Consider the following 27,256-nt stretch of genomic DNA (forward strand, 5'->3'; position numbering starts at 1 on the left):
ATCATGGGATGGTTTGGGTTAGAAGGGATCATGGAGATCATCCAGGGGCACCTCCCACTGTCCCAGGCTGCTCCCAGCCCGTGTCTGACCTGGCCTTGGGCACTGCCAGGGCTCCAGGGGCAGCCCCAGCGCTGCTGTGCCAGGGCCTGCCCTGTGCTGTCCCACTCGGTCCCTGTGCTGTCCCACTCGGTCCCTGTGCTGTCCCACTCTGTCCCTGTGCTGTCCCACTCTGTCCCTGTGCTGTCCCACTTGGTCCCTGTGTCCCACTCGGTCCCTGTGCTGTCCCACTCTGTCCCTGTGCTGTCCCACTCTGTCCCTGTGTCCCACTCGGTCCCTGTGCTGTCCCACTCGGTCCCTTTGCTGTCCCACTCGGTCCCCGTGTCCCACTCTGTCCCTGTGCTGTCCCACTGTCCCTGTGCTGTCCCACTCTGTCCCTGTGCTGTCCCACTCTGTCCCTGTGCTGTCCCACTCGGTCCCTGTGCTGTCCCACTCGGTCCCTGTGTCCCACTCTGTCCCCGTGCCCCATGATGCCAGACAAGTGCAGCCCATGGACCTGCAGCCCCAAGCTGCAACTGGTGTCACTGGTATCACTGTGTGCCCCCGGGAGAGTGAAAACCCAGCTCGATCTCCAGAGTCTTTATTCAACACCGAGTCATAAAATAGCTCTTTACACGCTTGGCTGGGGGTCGTTTCTCTGTAATTCTTTAAATACACATTGTTTACACTTGCCAAAGTTTCAAAGCAACAACATCAAAGTGCGTCTACAGGTGAGAGTTCCAACCAAAGTGCTAAACCCGCGGGCTGCGGCCGGAGCTGGCGCTGCTGCCCTGCCCTGCCCTGCCCTCCCCTGCTCCGGCTCATTCACACCACGCCCGGTTTAGCATCCAGGGACCACGGGGTGGGGGCAGGAAGGGATGTTTGGTTCTCCAGACACTGGCACATCGCTGCAGAAAGACTAAAATAGACCTAAATTTATAGAGAGTTAAAAAAATAACTTGGGAGGGAGGGAGGCCACGGGAAGCTCTGGGGAGGGGAGGTCGCTGTACACCGCTGCCATCCAGGGCTGTAGGGAATGATTCCAGTTCCTGATTTCTATATCTCTATTCTCTGCACTGATTATCTCCTCTGATTATCTCGAAGCAACTGTGCATCACCCCTCGCTTCCCAAAAACTGCCCCACACCATTGCACCCACTTGTCCCCGGCCCCAACCTGCCTCGTTGCCCTCCACGGGCTCAATCCTGAGGCTGCATTAGAAAATCCCTTTTTTTCCCTTGCTTTTGGGCAGTTTTCCCTCCTCGCTGCTGCAGCAGCTTTCCCTCAGTGCTCTCCCACCCTCCCCAGGGATTATTTTGCCTCCCACTGATGGGGAAGGTCCATTACCACCTCACAATACCCTGCAATGCTTCACAACAAACCATCTCTGCTTCCCAACATCTCCCTGCTTCCTGGGATTTTTTCCCCTTTAAAGCACTTTCTCATTTGGCACCAATTCCCAAATGCTTTTGCTCCACCCCAACCTGCTGTTTGTCTGTCACCCCAAATTGAGGCTGAAGCAATGTTCCAGCTCCTGGGCTGGGGCCTCCCCTAAACGCTGAAGGAAAATATCTGTTCACCACTTCAGGAGCCATTGCCAACAGTTCTCCTGGGTGTGTTTTTGTTATGTTTTCCCTAAATCCAGGCTCTTTTGGGGGATCCAGACACGAGAAGTTTAAAACCCTGGTGGGGCAGAGCCAGCCTAGGGTCCCTTTTCCCCCAGTCCCTGACACCCTGGAGCCCCAAGGCACAGGGACAAGGCAGGAGGAGGCCCCTGGTTCCCAGAGCATCCCTGGGGCTGGGAGTGATGGGGAACGGGTGAAATCCAACCCAGGGGGACACAAACCCAGGGATTTGGGGTGGCTTTGGCCCCCAAGCTGCCTTTGGTGATGTTGTTCCTCTTGAAATCCCTGGCCAGCGCCCAAACTCAGGGGAAGGGGAATGCTGGCAATGTCAGCCAGGAGAAACTTTGGGAAAAGCAGTAGAAAAGGAATAAATCTCCCCAGAACTGGCCCTGCAGGAGCCAGACTCAGACCCACTGTCCATCCAGCCCCTGCCAGCTCTGGCCACGGCTGTGACCCCAATCCTGTCCCGGGATCCCTGGATTTTAGTGGGATTGTCATCACAGAGCCCCTCGGGCACTTCTCATCGGGGCTGAGCTGAACGTGCTGCGTGCCTTGACGGCTTTCCCAGGAAATTCGGCATTTCTGGGTGTTCCCATCACTTCCAGAGAAAATGGCGCTGAGGCTCCGGTGAATCCAGGGCTGAATCCAGGGGCGAAGCCAGGGGTGACTCCAGGGTGAATCCAGGGGTGAATCCAGGGGTGAACCCAGGGGTGAATCCAGGGCTGAATCCAGGGTGAATCCAGGGTGAATCCAGGGGTGAATCCAGGGGTGAATCCAGGGTGAATCCAGGGTGAATCCAGGGTGAATCCAGGGCTGAATCCAGGGTGAATCCAGGGTGAATCCAGGGCTGAATCCAGGGCTGAATCCAGGGCTGAATCCAGGGCTGAATCCAGGGTGAATCCAGGGCCAGCGTGGCCGGAGCCTCCCGCGGGGATGGGGCCTGGGGGGGCCACACCCCTGCGGGACAGGGCAGGGGAAGCAGCAGGGGCAGGATCCGTCTGACATTTCAGAGCCCTTAATGAGCTCGTTAACGAGCTGGGCAATTAGGAGCCACCAGGAGGGCCCTCCTTCCCACCGCTCCTGTCACTGTGCCAGCCGCCTTCATCCCCAGCCGAGGAGGAGGAGGAGGAGGAAGGGATCCATTCAAGCCCAAGCGAAACAGGGAGAAACCCCCACTTTCCATCTTCTCATCCTTGAACCCACTCAAGGTCTTGTGTCATCAGAGAATTTGTGTAAAAACGTGGCTTTGCTGAGCTGGGTTTTACAGGAATGCCCCGAGGAGAGGTGAGGGTTTGATCTGCTCCTGGGGACGCACCAGGAATCCAGGAGAGGCTCCTGGGGACGCACCAGGAATCCAGGAGAGGCTCCTGGGGACGCACCAGGAATCCAGGAGAGGCTCCTGGGGACGCACCAGGAATCCAGGAGAGGCTCCTGGGGACGCACCAGGAATCCAGGTCCTGCCGTGCCTCCAAAGCTCCGGGGGCAGCACAGGGATGGGGATGTCACAGGGTCACCAATGCCACCACATACACAGCCACTGACCCCTTCTTCTGGCACAGAAGGCTTCTCTGAGAGTCCTCACACCTCCCCTCTCTCCATCTCCTCATCCTTGCCCTCCCAGGAGCCAGGAGAGGCTCCAGGCACACCCGGAGCAGCCACCTCCAGGCTTGGGCACCCCTCTGGGCCACGAGAGTCTTTAAGCATAGAGTGTATAAACATGCTGAGTATATAATTTTCCTTCTTCTCTTTATAGAAATAAATAGGTACTTTGTTCTGTTTTTGTTTTTAAGGGAATTCCACGAGTCCCTGCGCTGTGGTGCTGCCATCTCCACCGGGCCGTGCTCCTGCCCCAGCTGGTCCCTGGGGGCTGTAGCTCTGCTGGGTGGTTTTTGCTGCTGGGGGCACCCCTTGCTCCTCCTGCCCCTGGGTTAGGAGTGTGCCAGGCTGCCCAGGGTGCAGGTGAACCCACGGTGGGCATGGCAGGGAGTCAGGAGCTCGTCCGTGGGACCTGGGAGGTGCAGGAGCTTCTCGCAGGCGTTTTTGGGCTCCCACATTTTGTGCATTCAGGAGCAGCCTTCTCCTGGAAAGCTGCATGGGAGGGGGAGCAGGGCTGCTTCCCACGGGGCTGTGGCCACAGAACCCAGCCTGCTTCAGAGCAGGCAGGAGGGAGGGAGGCTGAAGGGTCTCGAGCTGCCTCCAGCCCCAGCAGCCTCGGCCATTTGGGGGTGATTTTCTGTGCTCTGGGGATCCCCAGGGGCTGGGGGGCAGCCCCAGCTGAGGTCAGCAGCTCTTGTGCCATGGGTGAGGGACGTGGTGCTGGATCTGCAGCCGGTCCCTCCTCGGGGGAGGCTCCTCCATGAGGGCTGGGCAGGGGATGGGCTCTATCTGGGAGCTGTCCCCTCCCATCCAGGCTGGCCAGCAGGCACCAAAACCTGCAGGGCTGGTCCAGAGAGGAGGGAAAGGCCCCAGAGCCACTGTCCCAGTCATTCTCTCCACTCAGCCCGCTGGGTCCAAGGACAGGGGCTGGGGCTGTGGGTAAGGCTGGGCTGTCCCCACTGCTGGCAGTGCTCTGGTGCTGTCCCCAGTCCCAGGGCCACCTCCTGGTACCTTCTCCCCAGGGTGGAGGATGGAGATGCCAGGCCCTGCTGGATGCCTTTCCAAAGCCCTTTCCCATGGAGAAAGGATCTTTTGGGGATGATGATGTCCTTGCAGGCTGAGGAAGCTCAGAAGAAAAATCAGATTTAGAAAATGGTGGCTGTAGATAAGGACCAGCCAGGGCTGTTGGTTGGTGCTGTTCCCAGGATCATTTCAGGATATTCTGGCCAGGGTTTCTCCTTCAGGCCGCTCAGGAAGGCAAAGGTGGGTGTCCTGTGACAGTCTCTCTCTCCACGTGTGACAACTGACCCCGGATGGACTCTGGGGATGGCGGGCACAGGAGTGTGAGCCCTGTTTCCTGGTGGGTGAGGATCTGGAGATGGTTTATTGCCTTGACAGGAGGGTTTGGAGGACAGGAAGTGAGGCTGGAGGCCTCTGGAGGAGCACCCATCTCTCCTGGTGTCCCGTGGCTCCCCGAGGTGCAGCTCTGCTCCTGGCCTGTGCTGAGCTGTGCTGGTTCCTGGGAGCATTCCCCGGCTCTGGGTGCCCCCTGCCAAATCCCACATGAAAAGGAGCAGAAACCCTGTGGAATGCTGGGGGAGGAGCCCCTTCCCAGCCCAGGTCCAGCACCCCGGGGCTGCAGTGGCCAGCCCAGCCAAGAGCCCCAGAGCGGGGTCAGGGATCCCCAAACCAGAGTTCAGCAGAACATCCGTCCCCAGGCACGGATCCTCGGGGAGGAGCAGCTGCAGGGCTGCACAGCCATCCTCCTCCTCCTCCTCCTCCTCCTGGCAAAGAGCACGGCCCTGCCTCTGGGGACAGCCAAAACTTGTCCTTGAGTAGCACCTTGTCACCTGGGATGGCCCCAAAGGCTGCGAGTTTGGGGTTCCTGGTGCCCGAGCCGGGGGTCCCCGTCAGGGCAGAGCAGGGAATGTGCTTTGGGCTCCCTGAAGGGCTAACAGCCTCCTTCCACCTTGATGTGTAAAATCTTGGAGAAGCCGGGTCTTTTCCTCAGGGCCTGCAACAGGAGCAGCAGACAGCGGGGCTGGGGCAGCCAGCAGGGCCCCTGCTCCATGGGGAGGGGAAAGGAACCCCCCAAATCCTGCCATGGGGTAAGGGGGGAAAGGAACCCCCCAAATCCTGCCATGGGGTGAGGGGGGACAGGGGAATGCCCCAAATCCTGCCATGGGGTGCGGGAGGGACAGGGAACGCCCCAAATCCTGCCATGGGGTGAGGGAGGGACAGGGGAACACCCCAAATCCTGCCATGGGGTGCGGGAGGGACAGGGAATGCCCCAAATTCTCCATGAATTTGCCAATTCTCCAACATTGCCATGGGGAAGAAAGGGGCAAGGGAAGAAGAGAAGAATCCCTGCTATGGGAAGGACACAGAACAAGGGAGGGAGAGAGAGGAACACCTCAAATCCCTGCCATGGGAAGGAAAGAGGTGAGGGAGGGAGAGGGGGACATTTCTGCCCCTGTCACTCCCTGGTGCCACCCTGTGAGCTGGGACTGGCTCCTTTACCTGCAGTTTGTTCACCATTTCTTCAAACATCTTCCTGGCCTCGGGGCTGTGGGGCTCCTTGAAGTAGTCCACAATGCCCACCTGCACCACGATGGACTTGAGGTTCCTGCACACACCTGGGGGCACAGACAGCACCTGGATCTCCTCCCCTGGGCCAGCAGGGAGCCCAGAGCCCACTCTGAGCTCCCCAAGGGCCCCTGTGTGTGGGCACTCCTCTCCCTGAGGATGGAGGAGGCCTGGCCAGGGGGACCATGGGCTGGGAGATGGCTCCTGGCTGCCCTGCCCTGTCACTATCATATTTTTTGAAAAATCTTCTTTGCCCAGGATTTTTCTCCTGAGAAGCTAAGAGGCCTCAGAAACGAAATGTAAATAATAATAATTATCTGATTGCTTGGAATGTGCTCTGGAGGCTGCTCACCAACAGGTGCACCTTTGATTGGTTCCATGTGAATTGTGTTGAGTTAATGACCAATCCCAGTCCAGCTGTGTGGGACGCTCTGGTCAGCCACAAGATTTTATTATTCATTCTTGTCTAGCCTTCTGATGTATCCTTTCTATTTCTTTAGTAGAGTTTTAGCATATAATATAACGTAATATAATATAACGTAATGTAATATAGCGTAATGTAATATAGCGTAATATAATATAATATAATATAATATAATATAATATAATATAATATAATATAATATACCATATCATATAATGTATCATATATCATATCATATAAAATAATAAATCAGCCTTCTGAGAACATGGAGTCAAATTCTCATCTCTCACCTCATCCTGAGGACCTCACACCACCACACCATCCCAAACTGGTATCCTCCCTCTCCCCTGGGCATCCTTGCCTCTGCCACCCACAGGGGTGGGCTCCAGCATTGCAGCCATGGCCACCTGAGCTGTGGCCTCCAGGACGGGCCCTCCTGGGGCTCTGCACCTCCTGCCCTGGCCAAAGCCTTCAGCCAACGACTCAAGTGCGTCACAAACATTGGGATTGGTTCCCCTGGGGGCCATGGAGGGAGCGTCTCCACCCTCCCGTGGCCCAAGGCAAGATCAGCTCCCCCTGGCCCATCCCTGGTGGGGGATGCTGGATGCCCAGAGAGCTCCCAGCAGGTCCCAGTACTCACTGTTGAAGTGCAGCAGGGCCTTGGGGGTCACCGGTGTGGAGGTGAGCACCAGCATCTCCAGCCCCTTGAGCCCCTCCCGGCACACCTCAGCTGCCACCTCCTGGTTGATCTCGGCCACGTGGTCCAGCTCCAGCACCTGCAGCCTCATGCAGTTCCGGGCTGGGGGACACAGCCATCATCAGCGCCACGGCGAGGGGACAGGGGCTGGGGGCACCAGGAGCACCCACGGGGCTTGGGCTGGGCGGGTTTCTGCTCAGGGACCCCAGGGAGCACCTCCCTGCCCACAGCAAGGGCCCTGTCCTTGTCCCTGCACAGCAGGAGGGGGTGGTGGTGCCCGGGGAGGGCTGGAGTCCCTGTGGTGTCCAGAGAACGCCTGGAGGTGCCCTGGGCTGGTGACACAGGGGGCATTGGGCACAGGGTGTGCTGGTGACCCCACAGCTCCCTCCCTACCCCAGTGACCCATTGTGTGACCCATGATCCCAAGTGCAGGCATTGGGCACAGTGTGTATTGCTGACCCCAGAGCCCCTCCCCAGCGCAGTGACCCATTGCGTGACCCATGATCCTGAGTGCTGGGCCCGGGGCACAGTGTGTATTGCTGACCCCAGAGCCCCTCCCCAGCGCAGTGACCCATTGTGTGACCCATGATCCCGAGTGCTGGGCCCGGGGCACAGTGTGTATTGCTGACCCCAGAGCCCCTCCCCAGCGCAGTGACCCATTGCGTGACCCATGATCCTGAGTGCTGGGCCCGGGGCACAGGGTGTGTGGGTGACCCCAGAGCCCCTCCCCAGCACAGTGACCCATTGTGTGACCCATGATCCTGAGTGCTGGGCCCGGGGCACAGGGTGTGCTGGTGACCCCAGAGCCCCTCCCTACCCCAGTGACCCATGATCCCGAGTGCTGGGCATTGGGCACAGGGTGGGTTGGTGACCCCAGAGCCCGTCCCTTCCCCAGTGACCCATTGTGTGACCCGTGATCCCGAGTGCTGGGCCTGGGGCACAGGGTGTGCTGGTGACCCCACAGCTCCCTCCCTACCCCAGTGGCCCATGATCCCGAGTGCTGGGCCTGGGGCACAGGGTGTGCTGGTGACCCCACAGCTCCCTCCCTACCCCAGTGACCCATGATCCCGAGTGCTGGGCATTGGGCACAGGGTGTGCTGGTGACCCCAGAGCCCCTCCCCACCCCAGTGACCCACGGTCCCACCAGTCCTACCTAGGGAGGCCAGTCCCTGCAGGCCGCAGCCGGCGCCGCCGACGCCGAGCGCGCGCAGGTGGGGCCAGCAGCGCCCGATCATCTGCAGGCAGCGGTTGCTGAAGCGGGTGGGCTGCTGGCTGGGGACACGGGGACAACAGCTGGGGTGGCACGGCCGCCCGCCCCCAGCACTGCCCCGAGGGGCTGCACCCAGAGCTCTCCCGCCCCAGCACCCGGGGCTCACCCTGGGTGTCCCCACGTGGGCGCTGCCCGGGCTGTGGTGGCACTGGGACAGGGCAGCTCCGTGTGCCCAGCACCCAAACCTTGCCCAGAGCACCTGGGGCTGCCCCTGGAGCCCTGGCAGTGCCCGGGCTGGACACTGGGGCACCCTGGGGCAGGGAGAGGTGTCCCTGCCATGGCAGGGGTGGCACTGGAGGTGTTTAAGGTTTCTTCCAACCCAGCCCATTCCAGGGTTCTGTGATTCCACCCTTGGAGACCCAAATCAGCCCTGAACTCTGTTGTTTGCAGGGATCAAAGCAGCAGCAGGGCCTGGGCTCTGGCTCAGGTGGAGAAGCCACGTGCCACGTGCTGCTCCCCCAGGGCACACAGGAGCCACCAGGCTGTGACACCCGGGGGTCACATCCCCTGGGGGTGACATCCCCTGGGGGTGACATCTCCTGAGGGTGACATCCCCTGAGGGTGACATCCCCTGAGCACTGACATCCCCTGAGGGTGACATCCCCTGGGGGTGACACGGCCATGCACAGTGCCCAGGGACTGTCCTGAGGCACAGAGCTGTGTCCTGCTGTGTGAGCCATCAGCTCCTGAGTACCCAGACACTGTGGGGTGCAGAGGAGGCTCCAGCAGCATCTCCCCAAAATGCTTTCCCAAACTGAGAGCAGCTGCTGTGCCCCCCCAAGCAGTGTCACCCTCTCAACAACAGCCAGGCCCTCCAGGGCTGCTGCTGCTGCTGCTGCTGAGCAGGGAGAGCTCAGCCAGGCCTTTGATGCTCAATGCCACCAAACCCAGCACAGATCCCTCTCATCTGGATGTCAGCAGCCTCCCTGGAACACTCCAGCTCAGCAGGGAGGTGCAGACACCCAGCACTCCCAGTTTGCACAGGGAGGGATGGAACGAGCTCCTGAGCCAGGGCCTGGGCTCCAGGACTGCTCCTCATCCCCTAAGCAAATCTGGCAGAACCTTTCCAGCTCAGTGGTGTCCCTCACACTCAGCATGGTCTCCTTCTAACCCAAGTGCCCCCCTGGCAGTGCCCAAGGCCAGGCTGGAGTGCCTTGGGGACAGGGGGAGGTGTCCCTGCCATGGCAGGGGTGGCACTGGGTGGCTCCCTCCCCGCCCAGCCCATTCCCAGGCCTTACCAGGGATGCAGAGGTGCGACCTGCAGGGAGATGATGTCCCTGCAGCCTGCGCCCAGGGCCCAGATCACTTCATGGCCCACGGGGTCCGTGGAGCTCCTGCAACAACACAGGGACACGTGCTGGCCCCAGCAGCGGCAGTGCCACCCCTGGGCTGGGGCTGCATCCCCCAGGAGCACCCAGGGGCGCCAGTCTGGGCATTATTGACAGCTCAGGTGCACCCAGGGGTGCCAGTCTGGGCATTATTTACAGCCCAGGAGCATCAGGGGTGCCAGTCTGGGCATTATTGACAGCCCAGGAGCACCCAGGGGTGCCAGTCCGGGCATTATTGACAGCCCAGGAGCATCAGGGGTGCCAGTCTGGGCATTATTGACAGCTCAGGTGCACCCAGGGGTGCCAGTCTGGGCATTATTTACAGCCCAGGAGCACCCAGGGGTGCCAGTCTGGGCATTATTGACAGCCCAGGAGCATCAGGGGTGCCAGTCTGGGCATTATTGACAGCCCAGGAGCACCCAGGGGTGCCAGTCTGGGCATTATTGACAGCCCAGGAGCATCAGGGGTGCCAGTCTGGGCATTATTGACAGCCCAGGAGCACCCAGGGGTGCCAGTCTGGGCATTATTGACAGCTCAGGAGCTGCCTGGAGCAGCCAGCCCAGCAGGACCCTGTGCAGGAGGGCTGGAGCATTCCCACCTGGAATGGTGCAGGGCAGGAGGGGGCTGGGGGGGAGAGAGGCAGCAGGGAGGAAGGGGAGGTTGAACATGGAAGGTTCTGGAGGTGAAGAGGGGCAGCAGGGATGGAGAGGAGGTTGAACATGGAAGGTTCTGGAGGTGAAGAAGGGCAGCAGGGATAGAGAGGAGGTTGAACATGGAAGGTTCTGGAGGTGAAGAAGGGCAGCAGGGATGGAGAGGTTGAACATGGAAGGTTCTGGAGGTGAAGAGGGGCAGCAGGGAGGAAGGAGAGGTTGAACATGGAAGGTTCTGGAGGTGAAGAGGGGCAGCAGGGAGGAAGGGGAGGTTGAACATGGAAGGTTCTGGAGGTGAAGAGGGGCAGCAGGGATGGAGAGGTTGAACATGGAAGGTTCTGGAGGTGCACCTTCCACATGCAAGGTGACAAGTGACTGGCTGGGGCTGCCAGGCCGTGTGTCCCTGCAGGGACAGAGCCTGTCCCTGTCCCTGCAGTCACACGGCGTTGCTGTCCCTTGCCACCTCCTGGCTGGGATGGGGACAGTGCCAGGGCTGGAAGGACCCCCCAGCCAGGGGCAGGGGCGGCTCCGTGGCCTCTGTCCCTGCTCTGTGGCTGTGCCACCGTGGCTGTAGGTGGCTCTTGGCCAAATGTCCCTGCAGGGCTTTGCTGTGGCTCCTCCTTGGTGTCCTTGGAGGTGTCAGGAGGGGCCCCCTGGGTCCTGGGCAGCACTGGGGCAGGTGTGGGTTGGTCGTGAGCTGGGGTGGAGCCCAGCTCTGGGGAGAGGTGCCAGAGAGCACCACCCTGCTGCCACCAGCCCAAACAGTCCCCAGGCTGTGCCACCACACCAGGAACCTCCCAGGGACCGAGGCTGTGCTTCCCAAGTCTAAATGTCCCACTTCAGAACTAAAAATAAGGCTGGGTGTTATCTGGAGTGCCTCACAGCTCTGTGCTGGAGCAGGGTGCCAAGAGCAGCAGGTTAATCAGAGCGTGAGTCACAGGCACGGCTCAGGATGTGCCAGGAGAGCTCAGGCTCACTCTGCTGCCCTGGGAACAGCCAAAGGAGCAGCCCTGGAGTCCAACCTGGCAGCTCTGGGCTGTCTCCTGTCTCGTGGTGTGGGTCAGAGCCAGCTCTGAGCTCCTGGGGCCACACCAGGGGAGTGGCTGGATGTGCTTTCCCACCTGGAGGATTCTCTGTCCTGGCTGCATGAGGAGCAGGTGGAACAGACACCAAGGCTGAGGTGGTTGTCTGCAGGTGCAGCAGGGCCAGGGCCAGCCCTCTGGAGGCTGGAGGGAAGGCCAATCCTGTCTCCACAGGTGGCCAAAATTAAGGAGTGTCCAGTGACACCCTCCAGGAGCTGTGACCTCCTCCGGGGTCATTGTGAGTCCTGTGTCCTTGGCCTCAGGCAAGGTGTCCAAGCTGAATCTTAGCTCTCCTTGGGCAGAGCTGCTCCTCCCTCCCAGGAGAGAGGGACCCCGAGCCTCTTCTCTCCACTAGGATCCTTCATCAGGGGGGACAGCCGGGGGGACCCCACTGGGCACCTCCTCCTCACCCTCCTCTGCCACAAAGTGGTGCCTCCTTGCCAGGCCCCCAGCCCATCCAGCCAGGATGAGATCAGTAATGGGGTGGTGGGAATGGAGCTGGAAGTGAAACACCTGCATGGGAGCAGCCTGGAGGGATGGGAGCTGCAGGGACAGCTGCCACTGGGGACACTGGGGCCACTGGGGCTGCCATGGACAGGCAGGTCCTTGCAGCTGGGCAGCTGGGCTATGCTCTGCCAGGGAATGGGGGTGATCCCTGCACCACAGCCCATGGTGTCCCCAGTCCTGTCCCTGTGCTCTGCCAGGGAACAGGGGTGATCTCAGCACACCCTGTGGTGTCCCCAGCCCTGTCCCCTGGCGTTCCCAGCCCTGTCCCCTGGTGTCCCCAGCCCTGTCCCCATTGTGTCCCCAGCCCCATCCCCATGGTGTCCCCAGCCCCATCCCCATGGGTGTTCCCAGCCCCGTCCCCTGGTGTTCCCATCCCTGTCCCCATTGCATCCCCAGCCCCATCCCCCTGGTGCCCCCAGCCCCATCCCCATGGTGTTCCCATCCCTGTCCCCATGGGTGTCCCCAGCCCCATCCCCCTGGTGCCCCCAGCCCCGTCCCCATGGTGTCCCCATCCCTGTCCCACTCTGGGGTGGCACGGGGCCATGCTCACCGGTAGGTGACGGCCTGCAGGGCACGGCAGTAGCAGCTGGCCAGCCAGAGCGAGCGGTCGGTCAGCACGTTGGGGCAGTGCGAGATGCGCAGGATCAGCAGGTTGCTGCCCGTGGCCTTCAGCAGCGACTCCAGCCCCGCTTCCAGGCAGCCCCTGCCAGCACAGAGCCAGCATCGGGCACAGGAGCCCTGCCCACCCTGCCTGTGACCCGCCCAGGAGGGGGACACGGCCCACGGGCACCCCTGGCTCCAGGACACCCCAATCCCACAGCAGATTTGTCGTGGAAATGTTGGGGCTCAGGGAGCTGCAGCAGCAGCCCTGAGGAGCAGCAGCTCCAGCTGTGGGAGGGGGACACAAGAACAGGGGGACACGGGGACAGGGGGACACGGGGACACAGAGACAGGGGGACACGGGGACACAGAGACAGGGGGACACGGGGACACGGGGACAAAGAGACAGGGGGACACAGGGACAGGGGACACGGGGACAGGGGGACACGGGGACAGGGGGACCCAAGGACAGGGGGACCCAGGGACAGGGGGACCCAGGGACAGGGGGACATGGGGACAGGGGACACGGGGACAGGGGGACACGGGGACAGGGGGACACGGAGACATGGGGACAGGGGGACCCAAGGACAGGGGGACACAGGGACAGAGGGACACGGGGACTCACCGTGTGCTCTTCATGTAATCCTCCTTGCTCTCCTTCTTGCCCCGCTGGCGCGGCTTCAAGTTTTGGAGGGTGAGGGAATGCATCTGGGTGCACCACTGGGACAGCATGGCCAGGAACTGGGGCACAGGGGTGGCAGTCACTCCCAGGGACACCCCAGCACGTCCCACACCACCCACCCCTGGCTGTGCACACACGTGGCAGAAACGGGTGGAGATGCACACACGAGGCCGTGGCAGAGCATGTGCCACAAAACCATGGGTATGACCACAAAACCATGGGCGTGACCACAAACTCATGGGTGTGACTGCAAAACCATGGGTATGACCACAAATTCATGGGTGTGACCACAAATTCATGGGTGTGACCACAAAACCATGGGTTATGACCACAAATTCATGGGCGTGACCACAAAAGCACATGCAAACCTGTGCTGGTGTGAGCTCCTGTCCTCCAGCATTCACCTGCAACACCTCCAGCACCGGAGCAAGCACCCACCTGTGTCCCCCGTGACCGTAATGGCGCAACCATCCCAGCCACCAGGGAGATGCTCACCCAGCTTTACCCTTCTGGAAGAAAGGCCGTGCCCCAGGTAGTGCCACCCCCTCCCCAGTACCTTGGAGGAGACCCTGGCATTCTCCAGCAGCACCCGCGTCCACACGGCCGGGTGCCGGGCCACGAACTTCCAGTCCTTGCACACCTCGGCCGCGCGCAGCAGGGTCTTGGTGTCCAGGTAGGTGAAGATGCAGAAGAGAGCCGCCCTCATCTTGAGGATCTCAGGGCTGATCACCTCGCTGCAGTGGCCAGGGCTGCCCCGCTCCAGCCGGCACACCTTGCCCCCGGCCCCCTCGGGCCTGCCCGCAGGACACACAGCGTCCGTGGCCACTGGGGAGAGCAGCAGGTCAGGGAGGCTCCATCCCCGGCTGAGGGAAGCTCCATCCCTGTGCCATGGCTTCAGCTGCCCCAGCCTTCACCTCCCAGCCCCAGGACCCTCAGGGCTCTCACCCCCTTCACCTCCCAGCCCCAGGACCCTCAGTGCTCTCACCCCCTTCACCTCCCAGCCCCAAACACCCCCTGTGCTCTCTCTCCCGTCCTCTCCCGGCCCCAGGACCCTCAGTGCTCTCACCGGTCAGGCGGCAGCCACCAGGCGGTCGGGCCAGGGCGGATCCCGGTCCCTCGGGCTCCCAGGCCTCGGCCTCGGACTCGGTGGTGCGGGAGCCCACGTCGGACACGTCGCCCTCCTCGCCCTCGGTGCTGTTGCGGTAGGGCCGGCGGTGCCAGTTCTGGATGGCCTGGCGCCGCAGCCCCGAGCCCCGCGCCTCCCGGGCCGGGTACGGGGGGCCCTCGGCCGTGTCGTCCGTGGGACACGGCTCCGCGCTGTCGCTGTCGTAGCAGCCCGAGCTCTGCGACACCGCCTTGGCCCGGCTCGAGGCCCTGCGGACGGGATTGTTGTGCTGGGACGTCAGGGTTTGCCTCAGATACCCCTGGATTGTTGCAGTGTGATGTCGGGGTTTGTCTCAGACACCCCAGGATTGTTGTGCTGGGACGTCGGGGTTTGCCTCAGACACCACGGGATTGTTGTGCTGGGATGTTGGGGTTTGCCTCAGATACCCTGGGATTGTTGTGCTGGGATGTTGGGGTTTGCCTCAGACACCCCGGGATTGTTGTGCTGGGATGTCGGGGTTTGCCTCAGACGCCCCGGGTTTCTCCCTGAACATTCCTTCCCCAGGTGTGTCAGTCACCTCTCCCTTCCCCTCCCTGGCCCCTGCCGAGCACTGTCTGTCAGTCCTGGCATTCCAGAGTGATTGGCAGAATTCAAAAGATGCTCCCTACCCCTGGGGGACATTGGGCCATCCAGGTGTCCTTTGTCCCTTGAGACCTCCTTCTGTGTACCGGGTTGGTGGCTCCCTGCCCCTTCCCTGCCCCTCTCCCCGGGGTTAAAGGAGCAGCAACCACGGGCTCAGGGAGTTCTGTTGGAGCTGGTGCTGCATTCAGAGGCCTGAGGGCCAGAATAAAGCTCTGGATCCAAACCCTCCCTCAGAACCGACTCCTTTCCTTCACCATCGCCTTAAAGCTTCTCCACAGAGGGAAACCTGAGGGGCAGCCCCTGTTATGGGGGGAAGCTCCATCCCAGCACCACCAGAGCTCCTGCAGGCCTGGACTTGTCCCCATGTGTCCAGCTGCAGCATCCAGCTGGCCAAAGTGTCTGTGGGGTGAAACACCACACACCCAGGCAGCCCAAAGTGTCTGTGGGGTGAAACACCACACACCCAGCCAGCCAAAGTGTCTGTGGGGTGAAAACACCACACACCCAGCCAGCCAAAGTGTCTGTGGGGTGAAAACACCACACACCCAGGCAGCCCAAAGTGTCTGTGGGGTGAAACACCACACACCCAGCCAGCCAAAGTGTTTCTGGGGTAAAACACCACAGTGCTGCTATTTGGTCAGGCAGCAGTGGCCAGACAAGCTCAGGCACGTCCCGTCCGGCTATATTGGCAATTATTCCAGTAGGGGATGTCTCAGCTCAGGGCTCACCGGGCGTGCACCCTTACCCACCATCCCGTTAAAATCCCGTTAAAATCCTGTTAAAATCCAGTTACAATCCCTTAAATCCTGTTACAATCCCGTTTCAATGCCGTTGCAATCCCGGAGGGTGGGGCTGGGCACTCACCCGGTGCTGGAGGAGGAGCGCTGGTTGGCCACGCCGCCGTAGGGACCGTGCACGGCCACTGCCGGGCCCGGGTGCCGCTCTCTCTGCGGGGACAGGGGACAAGAGGGGCCAACGTGGCACTCCCAGCGAGGGAGGGCACCCCGCTCGCCCACCGGTGCCAGCTGCCTTTGGGGTCCCCCTCACCCAGCGCCACGGGAACACCGACCCACGGGAAACAGCTTCTCTTTGGGAGCCCCGGGATTATCCACTCCCCACGGGAAGGGGATGGGGTCCCTACAGAGCCCCCTTGGGCCCGGCACAGGACACCCAGGGGCACATTCCTGAGGCCAGGGTTGCGTTATGGAAGCCCCAGGCGCATTCCCGAAGCAGAGGGGGAATTCCCGAAGCAGAGGGGGAATTCCCGAAGCCCCCGCCGGGCAGCCCCGGGCTCATTCCCGAGGGTGGATTCCCGAAGCCCCCGGCTCATTCCCGAAGCCCCCTGGCCACATTCCCGAAGCCCCCCGGGCGCATTCCCGAAGCAGAAGGTGAATTCCCGATGCCCCGGGCGCGCTCCCAAACCCCGGGCAAGCTCCCGAAGCCCCGGGCTCATTCCCGAATCCCCCTGGCTGATTCCCGAATCCCCCGGGCTGATTCCCGAATCCCCCGGGCTCATTCCCGAATCCCCGGGCTGATTCCCGAGGCCCCGGGCGCGCTGCCGAGGCCGTGCCGTGCCTGTGCCCGCAGAGGTCCCGCTCGGGCGATGGCCTTGGTGGCCGGGGTGCCGCAGCGGCCCAGGCTGCCGTTGGGGGTGGTGCCGCAGCTGCTGCTGATGATCTGCAGCTGCTTCTCGGCGCGGTCGGCGCGGTCCAGCAGCTCCTCGATGAAGTGCTGCAGCCGCACCTTGGCGTTGGCCTCCCGCGCCGCCGTCTCCTTCAGGAACTGATCGATCTGCAGCACCTCCCTGCCACAGGGACCCGCCGTGACACCCGGGCTGCCCGCGCGTCCCCGCGGCTTCACCCCACCCCGCTCAGTGCCTGCAGCCCAGTGTGCAGCTGGGGCACACCTGAGCACACCTGGGCACACCTGGGCACATCTGAGCACACCTGGGCACACCTGGGCACACCTGAGCACACCTGGGCACACCTGGGCTGTTCCATCCCCACCCTGCTCAGTGCCTGCAGCCCAGTGTGCAGCTGGGGCACATCTGAGCACACCTGGACACACCTGGGCACACCTGGGCACACCTGAGCACACCTGGGTTGCTCCATCCCCACCCCGCTCAGTGCCTGCAGCCCTGTGTGCATCTGGGACACACCTGAGCACACCTGGGCACACCTGGGCACACCTGAGCACACCTGGGCACACCTGGGCTGATCCATCCCCACCCCGCTCAGCCCCTCCTGCTCTGTGTGCAGCTGGGAACACCTGAGCACACCTGAGCACACCTGGGCACACCTGAGCACACCTGAGCACACCTGGGCTGTTCCATCCCCAGCCTGGTCCGGGTCTGTGCCCCTGGGCTGGGCTGGGGCAGGACAGGCATGGAGGGATGCTCCCAGCATGCAGGGGGTGTTGTTGTTTTGGGGGTGAGGTGACATCCCCAGCATCTCATCCGTTGCTCCCAGGACTGGAATCAGCTCCTGAGCACGATGGAGCAGAGGGAAGAGGATGATGATGGTGTGACAGGGTGAGGGAGGAGGATGGCAGTGGCACCCTTAAACCCTGCTCAGCCCGGTGGTCGAAGGCCCCGGCTCCCTCATTAACACATTAATTAGCAGGTGCTCGGGAGCTGCGAGCCTGCAGCACGGCTGTTTCCCCCAAACTGTGTGACAGCAGCTCCGTGACCCCAGCTGACCCCACCCAGCACAAACACCCACTGTCCTCATTTGCTCCCCAAAACCAGGGAGGCACACGGGGGCACGGGCACAGACACACCCGTGAGGCCACACAGCCCAAACACACGTGGCCATCACACCCCTGCACATGGATGTGCTCCAGGAACACCCAGGTGTGCACCAGGTACACACACAAACACACACAGAGCCCTGTCCTGCCCCCCAGGAGAGCACAAAGCCAGCACTCAGCGTGGCACACACACAGAACCGGGCACACACACAGCGTGGCACACACACAGACACTGCCAGGCACACATGGACAGGCACACACACAAACACACACAGAGCCCTGTCCTGCACCCCTGAGTGCCCCAGGAGAGCACAAAGCCAGCACTCAGCGTGGCACACCCAGCCAGGCACACACACAGACACAGCCAGGCACACATGGACAGGCACACACACAAGGACAGGCAGCATGGGCAGGGTGGGCAGGCCCTGGCACAGGTGCCCAGAGCAGCTGTGGCTGCCCCTGGATCCCTGGCAGTGCCCAAGGCCAGGTTGGACACTGGGGTTGCAGCTCCCTGGGACTGTGGGAGGTGTCCCTGCCATGGCAGGGGTGGCACTGGGTGGGATTTATGGTCCCTTCCCACCCAAACATCCCACGACCCCATAAGCACCCAGGTGAACACAGCCCAGGCACAGCTGCTCACACCTGCACTGCTGGTGGTGCACACACACCCACAGAGCTGCTCACACCTCCCCTCAGCATCCAGGAAGCCCTGAAAAGGCACAAACCCAGCTCTGCACACCTGTCTGGGGCACTCCTGACCTCGGACACCGGACCAGGCACACCTGGGTATGCCAGCCTGAGCACAGAAACCCCAGCACACACACCTGGCCTTGGACAGGCACACCTAGCTCACACCTGAGCACAGAAACCCAAGCACACACACTTGACCTTGGACAGGCACACCTAGCTCACACCTGAGCACAGAAACCCAAGCACACACACCTGACCAGGCACACCTAGCTCACACCTGAGCACAGAAACCCAAGCACACACACCTGACCAGGCACACCTAGCTCACACCTGCGCACAGAAACCCAAGCACACACACCTGACCAGGCACATCTGGGCACACCTGCGCACAGAAACCCAAGCACACACCTGACCTCAGACAGGCACACCTGGGCACACCTGAGCACAGAAACCCCAGCACACACACCTGACCAGGCACACCTGGGCACACCTGGGCACAGAAACCCCAGCACACACACCTGACCAGGCACACCTAGCTCACACCTGAGCACAGAAACCCAAGCACACACACCTGACCAGGCACACCTAGCTCACACCTGAGCACAGAAACCCAAGCACACACACCTGACCTTGGACAGGCACACCCTTCCACACCTGAGCACAGAAACCCAAGCACACACCTGACCAGGCACACCTGGGCACACCTGAGCACAGAAACCCAAGCACACACACCTGACCTTGGACAGGCACACCTGGGCACACCTGGGCACAGAAATCCAAGCACACACACCTGACCAGGCACACCTAGCTCCCACCTGAGCACAGAAACCCAAGCACACAGCTGGCCTTGGACACCTGATCACACAGAGGTGACCCCAGAGCCCTGACTGTGCACACCTGGACACCAAACCTGATCACACACAGCTGACCCAGACACCTGGACACAATGATCTGCCCAGAAGCACAAAGGGAAGGAGGGGGTAGCTCTTCAGTGACACAATTCCCACTGCTGGCTATCAATTACCAATTAATCACCAATTAATTATCGATCAATTTCTCCCCAGCCTGCCGCTTGCAGGCAGAGCCTGGGAGCTCTGGGGGTGCTGGGGAAGGATCCTGGAAGGGGCCCCAGGGGATTTGGAAGGCAAATGGGGAGCTGGGCAGCAGCTGTAAGGTGATGCCGATGGTTATCACCTGTGTCTCTCTCATTCCCATGGACTGGGTGGAAAAACACTCCTGGCAGAGAAAAGGGAGCCCAGAGCCAAAGGTTTCCCGGGAGGACAATGGCTTCATGGTGTCTGGGAGCTGGCAGGGCTGGGAAATGTCCCCACAGCGTTTTCAGAGAAGGCTTTACTGATTAAAATGATTTCTGATGATTTCCTCACATCCAGGAGAAAACCTCCTCCCACCACCAGCACTTCCCATGCTCTCCTGCAGCCTCACAAGGGATTTTGTCCCTTGGGATGGAGGACCTTGGGGGCTGCTGGGGACAGTTGAGGGGCAGGAGGGTTTCTCTGAGGAATGGGAGGTCCAGGAGGTAGTTTTGGGGCATAAACCCAGGGTTTTAGGTGGTAACATTGTCCAGGTTCCACCAAGAGACATTTGACCCTCTATTTACCCTGTCTAGCTGTCTCCAGGCCCTGCTCCAGACTCATCCACGCTGGTGTCCTTAATTCCCTCACCACTCATCCCCAGGATGCCCCTGGACAGCACCCATGAGGCAGCCCCCAAACCCCTCAGTGCCTGTCCCACAAACATGTCCCCAAATCTGGAGGTGTCCTTACCCAGCCCCAGGTGACCCCGCTCCTCGCCCAGGCCGTCCCCCCATCCTGGGAGCTCTGCTCCTGAGCCAGGTCATTATTCTGGAGTCAAAGTCATTCACAAACGTGCAGAGGATGACGGGAATCAAAGCAATTCCTTCAGGAATCCCATCAGTGCTGCCAGCCCAGCACAGCCGTGCCTGTCCCCACAAACTCCTCACTGATTTGGGCCCCTCCTTGAGATTTGCTCCAGCTCCTGAGGAGCGAGGTCTGGTTGCCTTGGACAGCACCAAGGGGCAGAATGACCCGGTGCTGGACTGGAGGGAAGCTCAGGAGCAGCCTTGGGGCGGGCAGGGGCTGTTGGGTGGGAAACCTGGGGTGGAAATGAGGGTGGCAGTGCCACAGGCTGAGCAGCAAATGGAGGTGGCACTGCTCGGGCTGCCCCACCCTCCCTCTGGGAGAAAAACCTGGAATTTGGCACGGCCATGGCAGGGGGCGGGAATGAGGTGGGATTCAAGGTTCCCTCAACCCAAACCAGTCTGTGGCTCGCTGATCCCCAGCCTGGCCATGTCCTGGGAGCACTGGTGGCCCTGGGACAAGGTCTGGCTCAGCATGCCCAGCCATGGAGGGGCCCAGGTCTGTGTGGACACTGAGTGGGTGGGAGAAGATGCAGAACCTGATCAGGGAGGATGCTGATGGGCATCACCAAGGGGCTGGGCCTGAGCCCTGGCCCTGGGGTGGTGGTATTGGGCTCCTCTGGACTTAGGGAATTGTTTGGATTGGAAGAGACCTCAAAGCTCATCTCATTCCAACCCTACCATGGACAGGGACACCTTCCACTATTCCCCACTGCTCCAAACCCTGTCCAACCTGGCCTTGAACCCCTCCAGGGATGGAGCAGCCCCAGATTCTCCAGGACTCACTGCCAGGCACCCCTTTCCTCCCACCCTGTGGTGGGGACAGGGACAAAGCACTCACTGCTGCTTCCGGGTGAGCTCCTGCTCCTTCTGCACCAGGTCCTGCTTGAGGGAGGCCAGCATCTCCACGCTGACGTCCACCTGGCGGGACAGCTCCGAGGCCCGGTCCTCCAGCTCCTGCTTCTCCCGGCTCAGCCGCAGGCTCTCCTGCTTGGCCTTCTCCAGCTCCGAGCTCTTGCGGTCCAGCTCCACCTGCAGCCGGCCCACCTGCGAGGCGATCTTCTGCTCCACCTCCTCCGTCAGCTTCTCCAGCCTCTTGTCCACCTCCAGCTTCTCGAAGGCGCGGATCTTGAGGCGGGCCAGGCCCTCCTCGTAGGCCGCGTCGGCGGCGGCGGTCGGGCCGGGCGCGGGCGCCACGGCCTTGCCGCGGGTGAAGATCTCGCTCAGCGGGATCTCGATCTCGTGCACATAGCGGGGCGACGGCGACGACGGCGGCGCCGGCTCCAGCTCGTCGGCGGGGACCAGGTCGCAGGAGAAGCGCTGGTCCTTGCCCTGGAAGGAGGTGCTCTCAAAGTAGTCCCTGCGGGCGGCCGGGGCCAGCAGGGCCGCGTCGGCGGCCAGCGGGAAGACGGCGGCGTCGCAGATGCTGTTGGTCTTGGAGAGCACGTAGAGGGTCTCGTAGGTGTGGTTGTACTCCAGGTGGGCGCGCAGCGAGGACAGGCTGCGGAAGCGCTTGTGCTCGCCGCAGCGCGGGCAGCGGTAGGGCAGGTCCAGCGAGGCCATCCCGCAGCTCTGCTCCCCGCCGCCGGGGCCCGCTCATGGCCTGGGGCTGCGGGGACACGCGGGGCCGGCCGGGCAGCCCCCGGCCGAGGGACAGGGCCGGCAGCTCCGCCGGGACATGGCGTGGGGACGGGGGGACGCGGCACTCCGGGGAGAGAGTCAGCATCGAGCGGTGCCGGGCGCTGGAAGAGATGGGGGTCAGTGATACCGGGCTGGGGATCCCCAAAAATCCCTCCTTGGTCCTTCCTCTGGGTGCCCCCTGTGCCTCCATCCCAGCCTCCCGTGTTCCTCCCACCCACGTGCATCCCTTGGGAGGGCACACGGTGCTAAAGAGGGCGCAGAGCCCTGGGAATGTGCAGAGCCCTGGGAAGATCCAGAGCCAGTGGGAAGTTCCACAACCCTTATGAAGACCCACAGCTTTTGAGGAACTCCACAGCCCTTTTGGGAAGCTCCACAGCTTTTGGGAAGCTCCACAGCCCTTGGGAAGTTCCACAGCTCCTGGCCTGAATGATCTTAGAGGGTTTTCCAACCTTTCCAGCCTGAATGATCCTGTGGTTCTACAAACCCTTGGGAAGATCCATAACTGCTGGGAAGGCCTCCCAGCCCTTGGGAAGGTTCACAACCTGTTCTGGGGCAACACAGCTACCAGGAAGGTGCACAACCCATGGGAATCTCACTCCATCCACCCCCAGCTTGTCACAGGAGGTGGCAGGGGTGACCCTTTGGCTCTCTTGCCCAACCACCGCCCAATGAGCCCCTGCAGCATCAGGGGTCCCCAAGGGCCCCGTGTCCAACGCCAGGAGCAGGAGCTGGGATCCCCCTTCTCCAAGAGAAGGCCAACCCTCTCCTGCTGGATCAGCCCATGGAGCCTGGAATGGGATCCATCCCCTAGAGTTCTCACCCATCCCTGGGCTGTCTGATGCATGGGACATGGTGGCCTCTCCTGCCTGGTGGGTGAGGGTCCCTGTGAGACCTGGTTCACCCCCCACTCACAAAATCCTCCACACGACATCAGTGGGGAGAACCCACCCCTGTGAAAGGGGACAAGCCAGTGAAAATCCACCCCAGGAGGCTGCTGAGGTCCCCTCCAGCCTGGAGGGCACAAACACACCCCAGGGCACAATACTTTCATTTTTCATTCATTTGTCATTCAAACATGAAAACTGTGATGCTTTTACCCCAGAACACCCAGGGCACCCGTGGGTGGCAGCAACCCCAGCTCATCCCTCTGCAATATCCCACAAAGGGGGATATATCCCACCACCCTAAAAGCCCTCAGAGCCCTCCTGCATCCCACAACCACCAGCTGGCGAGCCCTGAACTGGCACGGAACCTCCATCCACCCCTGCTGGTCCCAGGGCAGCATCCCTGGTGGCTCAGCATCCCCTCAGAGGGACAACCAGGCCACGAGGCTGGGAAACCATTTTTTAAGGCAAAAATCAGCAAAGGCGAGAAATCCACGCCAGAAATAAACCCGGGATGAGCCGGGAGGGTGTGTGACCCGCTTGGCTGCGTTTTGGGGCCGTCACCAAACACACCCTCCCACATCAACCCCAGCACCGGCCCGGCCCGGCCGGAACCCGAACCGCGGCGAGCACAAAGCACGGCCGGCAGCTCCGGGGGATGAGAAAGCGCTTTTGCAGCGCAGGGACGGGGAATGGTGCCGTGCTGCCGCGGGCCTGGGTCCCTGCCCGCCTCTCCCGGGGCACCCGAGCAGCCTCAGCCCGAATTTCCCGGCCGAAATCCACGGCGGCATCGGCCCGGGTGGATCGGGAAGCGCTCCTGGGGCTGGGCAGGTCCTACCCCGGCCGCAAACCTCGCCTCGCTCCCATCTCCACGGCAACAGCCGGGATTTGAGGGGATGGTTCGTGCAGTCGTTAGCACGCTAATAAACCCCACGGGCATCCGGAGCCGGGAAACGCCGCCGGGACTGCAGCATCCCCGGGCTGCTACCTGCCCTCCATCATGGAGCCTGCCTGCCTTCCCGGGCATTGTTCAACGCTCCTCTGCCCACCCAGCCCCGAAATACCACCGGCAGGCAGCTCCCTGCCTGGCTGGAGAGGGAGGGGATGGACAGGAGAGGTGTGGGGCTGCTGCGGGAGCGGGGCGATGCCGGGGTGGATGGAGAGCGATGCCGGGGTGGATGGAGGGGGATGCCGGGGTGGATGGAGGGGGATGCCGGGGTGGATGGAGGGGGATGCTGGGGTGGATGATGATGCCGGGCTGGATGGAGATACCGGGCTGGATGGAGGACGCTGCCCGTGCCGCCGGTCCCCATCTTTCCCCGCGCTCCAGCGGGGTGGGAGCACCGTGGTGGGCGAGGGGCTGAGGCACAGAGGGCCCGGGGGAGGTGGGCATGAAAATCCGGATGGTTTTTTTGCCCCCCCAGCCCCTGGAGCAGGGAGCGGCGGGTCCGTCCTCACAGCCTGGCAGCGGCTTTGTCCCCGCCGCGTCCCGCTGCTCCCGGGGGCCCTGGGTGAGGAGCATCCTGGGGACGAGCCGCCGCCTCCCAGGGCACCATCGCCGCTCCATCCCATCCCCTGCCGCCCCGTACCTGCTTCTGGCCGCCGACCTCCGGCGCTGGGCTGCTCCGGCCAGGGCAGCATCTCTCCCGCTCGCCCGCGGGCCAGCCCCGAGCCGGGGGCTGCGGGGTGGGGGCCGGAGCCCGCACAGCCGCTCCGCCGCACAAAGAAGGCGGCTGCGGGCGGCTCAGCGCTGCGCCGGGGCGGGGGGATGCGGGGCACGGGGGATGCGGCCACGGGGATGCGGGGCACCGGGGATGCTCCCCGCGGCCAGCAGCTCCATGCCAGGCAGGCCCCGGGGAAGGAGGGAGGGAAGGAGGGAGGGAGGGTGGTGGCTGCGGGGTGGGGGGGAGGAGGAGGACGCGGAGGAGGAGGAGGAAGGAAGGAAGCCGAGGCTGAAGGCCCCGGCGGGGTGCTGGGAGGGTGCTGGGCACCCTGGGGATGGCGGGTCCCCGGGGCGCTGGGGGCTCAGCACGGCGAGGGAGGATGCAGGGACGGAGGGAGGCGGAGGGCGAGCGCCGGCAGCCGCCTCCTCCCCTGCAGCCGGAGCCGGGGCTGCTCGCTGCCGGTTCCTCCCGCACAGCTCCCTCTGCCTGTCTCCCCACGAACACGGCGGGCCCGGCTGCCATGGCAGCCCCCGGCCCGGAACCCTGTGCCCATCGCCCCTGGCAGCCCCTGGATCCCCTGTGCCCATCGCCCCTGGCAGCCCCCGGCCCGGACCCCTGTGCCCATCGCCCCTGGCAGGCCCTGGATCCCCCTGTGCCCCCCGCCCCTGGCAGCCCCTGGATCCCCTGTGCCCCCCGCCCCTGGAAGGCCCTGGATCCCCTGTGCCCATCGCCCCTGGCAGGCCCTGGATCCCCCTGTGCCCATCGCCCCTGGCAGCCCCTGGATCCCCTGTGCCCACCGCCCCTGGCAGCCCCCGGATCCCCTGTGCCCCCCGCCCCTGGCAGCCCCCGGATCCCCTGTGCCCCCCACCCCTGGCAGGCCCTGGATCCCCTGTGCCCATCGCCCCTGGCAGGCCCTGGATCCCCTGTGCCCCCCGCCCCTGGCAGCCCCTGGATCCCCTGTGCCCATGCCCCTGGCAGCCCCTGGATCCCCTGTGCCCATCGCACCTGGCAGCCCCCAGCTGGGATCCCCTGGGGCATCGTCCTGGGATTGCAGCACTGGTTTGGGGCCCAGCCTGGGCACCTGCACTGCTCCTGCCCCATTCCAGGCTGGGCACAGGTGCCAGGACACGGGCTTGGTCCCAGGACAGTCCCTGATCACCCTGTCCTCATCCCTAGCTTGATCCCCATTGAGTCCCTGAGTATTCTGCCTTGGTCCTGATTGTGTCCCTGACACCCTGGCTTGGTCCCTGCCTTGGTCCTGATTGTGTCCCTGGCTTAATCCTGGCTTAGTCCCTGCCTTGGTCCTGGTCCAGTCTCCGAGTACCCTGGGCTGGTTTCCAGCTTGGTCCTGCTCTGGTCCCTGAATGCCCCAGTTTGGTCCCTGGGTGATCCCCAAGCCCCTGCTCTGGTCCCAGTCCAGCCCCCCTGCGGTCACCCTGGGCTGGTTCCCAGCTCGGTCCTGCTTGGGTCTAAGGCTGCCCTGGTTAATCCCTGCCTTGGTCCTGCTTGGCTCCAAGGCTGTCCTGGTTAATCCCTGCCTTGGTCCTGCTCTGCTCCAAGGCTGCCCTGGTTAATCCCTGCCTTGGTCCTGCTCTGCTCCAAGGCTGCCCTGGTTAATCCCTGCCTTGGTCCTGGCTCAGTCCTGAGCATCCCCTTTTGGCTCCATGCCCAGCTGGTCCCTGAGCGCTCTGGTTTAAGCCTGGCTTGGTCCTGATCCAGCTCCTGAGCCCCTCAGCCTGGTGCCTGTGCCAAAGGCATCCAGCACTGCCATGTTCCTTCTCTGAGGCGGGCACGGGGTGGGCACAGGGGATGGCAATGCCAGGCCCAGGGTGCTGCTGACATGGGGTCAGGAGGGTGTCCCCATCCCCTGGGACCCAAGGTGACACTGCTGCTGTCCCCCTGCTCGTGTGCCCAGTGCCAGTCCAGCCCAGAGCACCTGCCCCAGAGGCTGTGGGGTGGCTCTGGGGTGTGTGGGGTGGCCCTGGGGTGTGTGGGGTGGCTCTGGGGAGGCTCTGGAATGGCTCTGGGGTGGCTCTGGGGTGTGTGGGGTGGCTCTGGGGTGTGTGGGGTGGCTCTGGGGTGGCTCTGGGGTGTGTGGGGTGGCTCTGGGGTGGCTCTGGGGTGTGTGGGGTGGCTCTGGGGAGGCTCTGGGGAGGCTCTGGAATGGCTCTGGTGTGTGCCCCATCCCTCCCACCTCCCTGGCAGCGCTGCCAGAGGAGCAGAGGGCCAAGGCTGGAGCGGTGCCTCTGCAGGGCTCCAGGCTCCCATCAATTATGGATGTTCTCCTGAGGGGTATTAATCAAGGCCTCGTGCATCATTGATGGCCAGAGGTGCAGGGAGAGCTCGGCTCTGCTGCCCAGCAGGATCCTGCATCCCCAGAGAGGGCCCAGCCCAGCCCAGCTCCTCCCAAAGGAAACCTGGGCCCCTTATTGACCATAAAGCTGGGCTGCCCCCCCAGAAAAGGTTTTCCCAGGTGTTTGGGGTCACCTGCACCCCTTGGAGTGGTCCTGGCTCAGGATTGGGCTCCCACACCCTGGGAGGGCTCACCCGAGGGCCACCAGCACCCTTGGGTGCTATTGGGGTGTGAGAACTTAGGGATACATCTGAGGGGAAATTCGGGATATGCCCTCAGTCAGGTTCCCTCCTGGCCCCTTCCCACATCCCATCTCTGCTACCAACCCCACCATGGCCTGCCCAGCTTCCCCCCAGCTCCACAGGGCCTCCACAGCTCATGGAAGCTCAGATTCTGCTGGGACACCTGGGACACTGGGTTCTGCTGGGACACTGGGTTCTGCTGGGACACCTGGGACCCTGGATTTTCTGGGATTACTGGGACACTGGATTTTACCTGGGACACCTGGGACCCTGGATTTTCTGGGATTACAGGTGTTTAACCCCGGAAT

At 62.6% G+C, this 27,256-nt stretch overlaps 1 protein-coding gene and 1 long non-coding RNA gene across 7 annotated transcripts; both read right to left on the reverse strand.

The window, feature by feature from the left end:
• Positions 1-621: 621 nt before the first annotated feature.
• On the reverse strand, positions 622-21,873 carry FBXO41 (F-box protein 41). 3 transcript variants are annotated; one of them, XR_013182186.1, is made up of 13 exons: positions 21,006-21,873; positions 16,405-16,633; positions 15,694-15,776; positions 14,149-14,456; positions 13,639-13,907; positions 13,026-13,141; positions 12,351-12,503; positions 9,472-9,567; positions 8,117-8,235; positions 6,907-7,065; positions 5,777-5,892; positions 2,545-5,270; positions 622-2,473 (listed from the first exon to the last, which is right to left on the reverse strand). XR_013182186.1 is itself a non-coding variant. In XM_054633739.2 (12 exons), exons 1-12 carry the CDS (start codon positions 21,725-21,727, stop codon positions 5,208-5,210), a joined length of 2,433 nt encoding a protein of 810 aa, XP_054489714.2. In that variant the 5' UTR covers positions 21,728-21,873; the 3' UTR covers positions 622-5,207. The 3 variants fall into 3 exon arrangements, 1 of the variants encoding a protein (XP_054489714.2); XR_013182185.1 differs by having other exon boundaries at positions 622-2,507; XM_054633739.2 differs by having other exon boundaries at positions 622-5,270.
• Positions 16,654-20,997, reverse strand: LOC143694000 (uncharacterized). 4 transcript variants are annotated; one of them, XR_013182190.1, is made up of 4 exons: positions 18,948-20,997; positions 18,676-18,891; positions 16,776-18,625; positions 16,654-16,745 (listed from the first exon to the last, which is right to left on the reverse strand). It is a non-coding gene; the product is annotated as an uncharacterized LOC143694000 (long non-coding RNA). The 4 variants fall into 4 exon arrangements; XR_013182192.1 differs by lacking the exon at positions 18,948-20,997 and having other exon boundaries at positions 16,776-18,586; positions 18,696-18,941; XR_013182189.1 differs by lacking the exon at positions 18,948-20,997 and having other exon boundaries at positions 18,676-18,941.
• Positions 21,874-27,256: the final 5,383 nt, after the last annotated feature.

The sequence above is a fragment of the Agelaius phoeniceus genome, chromosome 4 (assembly GCF_051311805.1).
Source record: "Agelaius phoeniceus isolate bAgePho1 chromosome 4, bAgePho1.hap1, whole genome shotgun sequence".
Lineage (NCBI taxonomy): Eukaryota > Metazoa > Chordata > Aves > Passeriformes > Icteridae > Agelaius > Agelaius phoeniceus.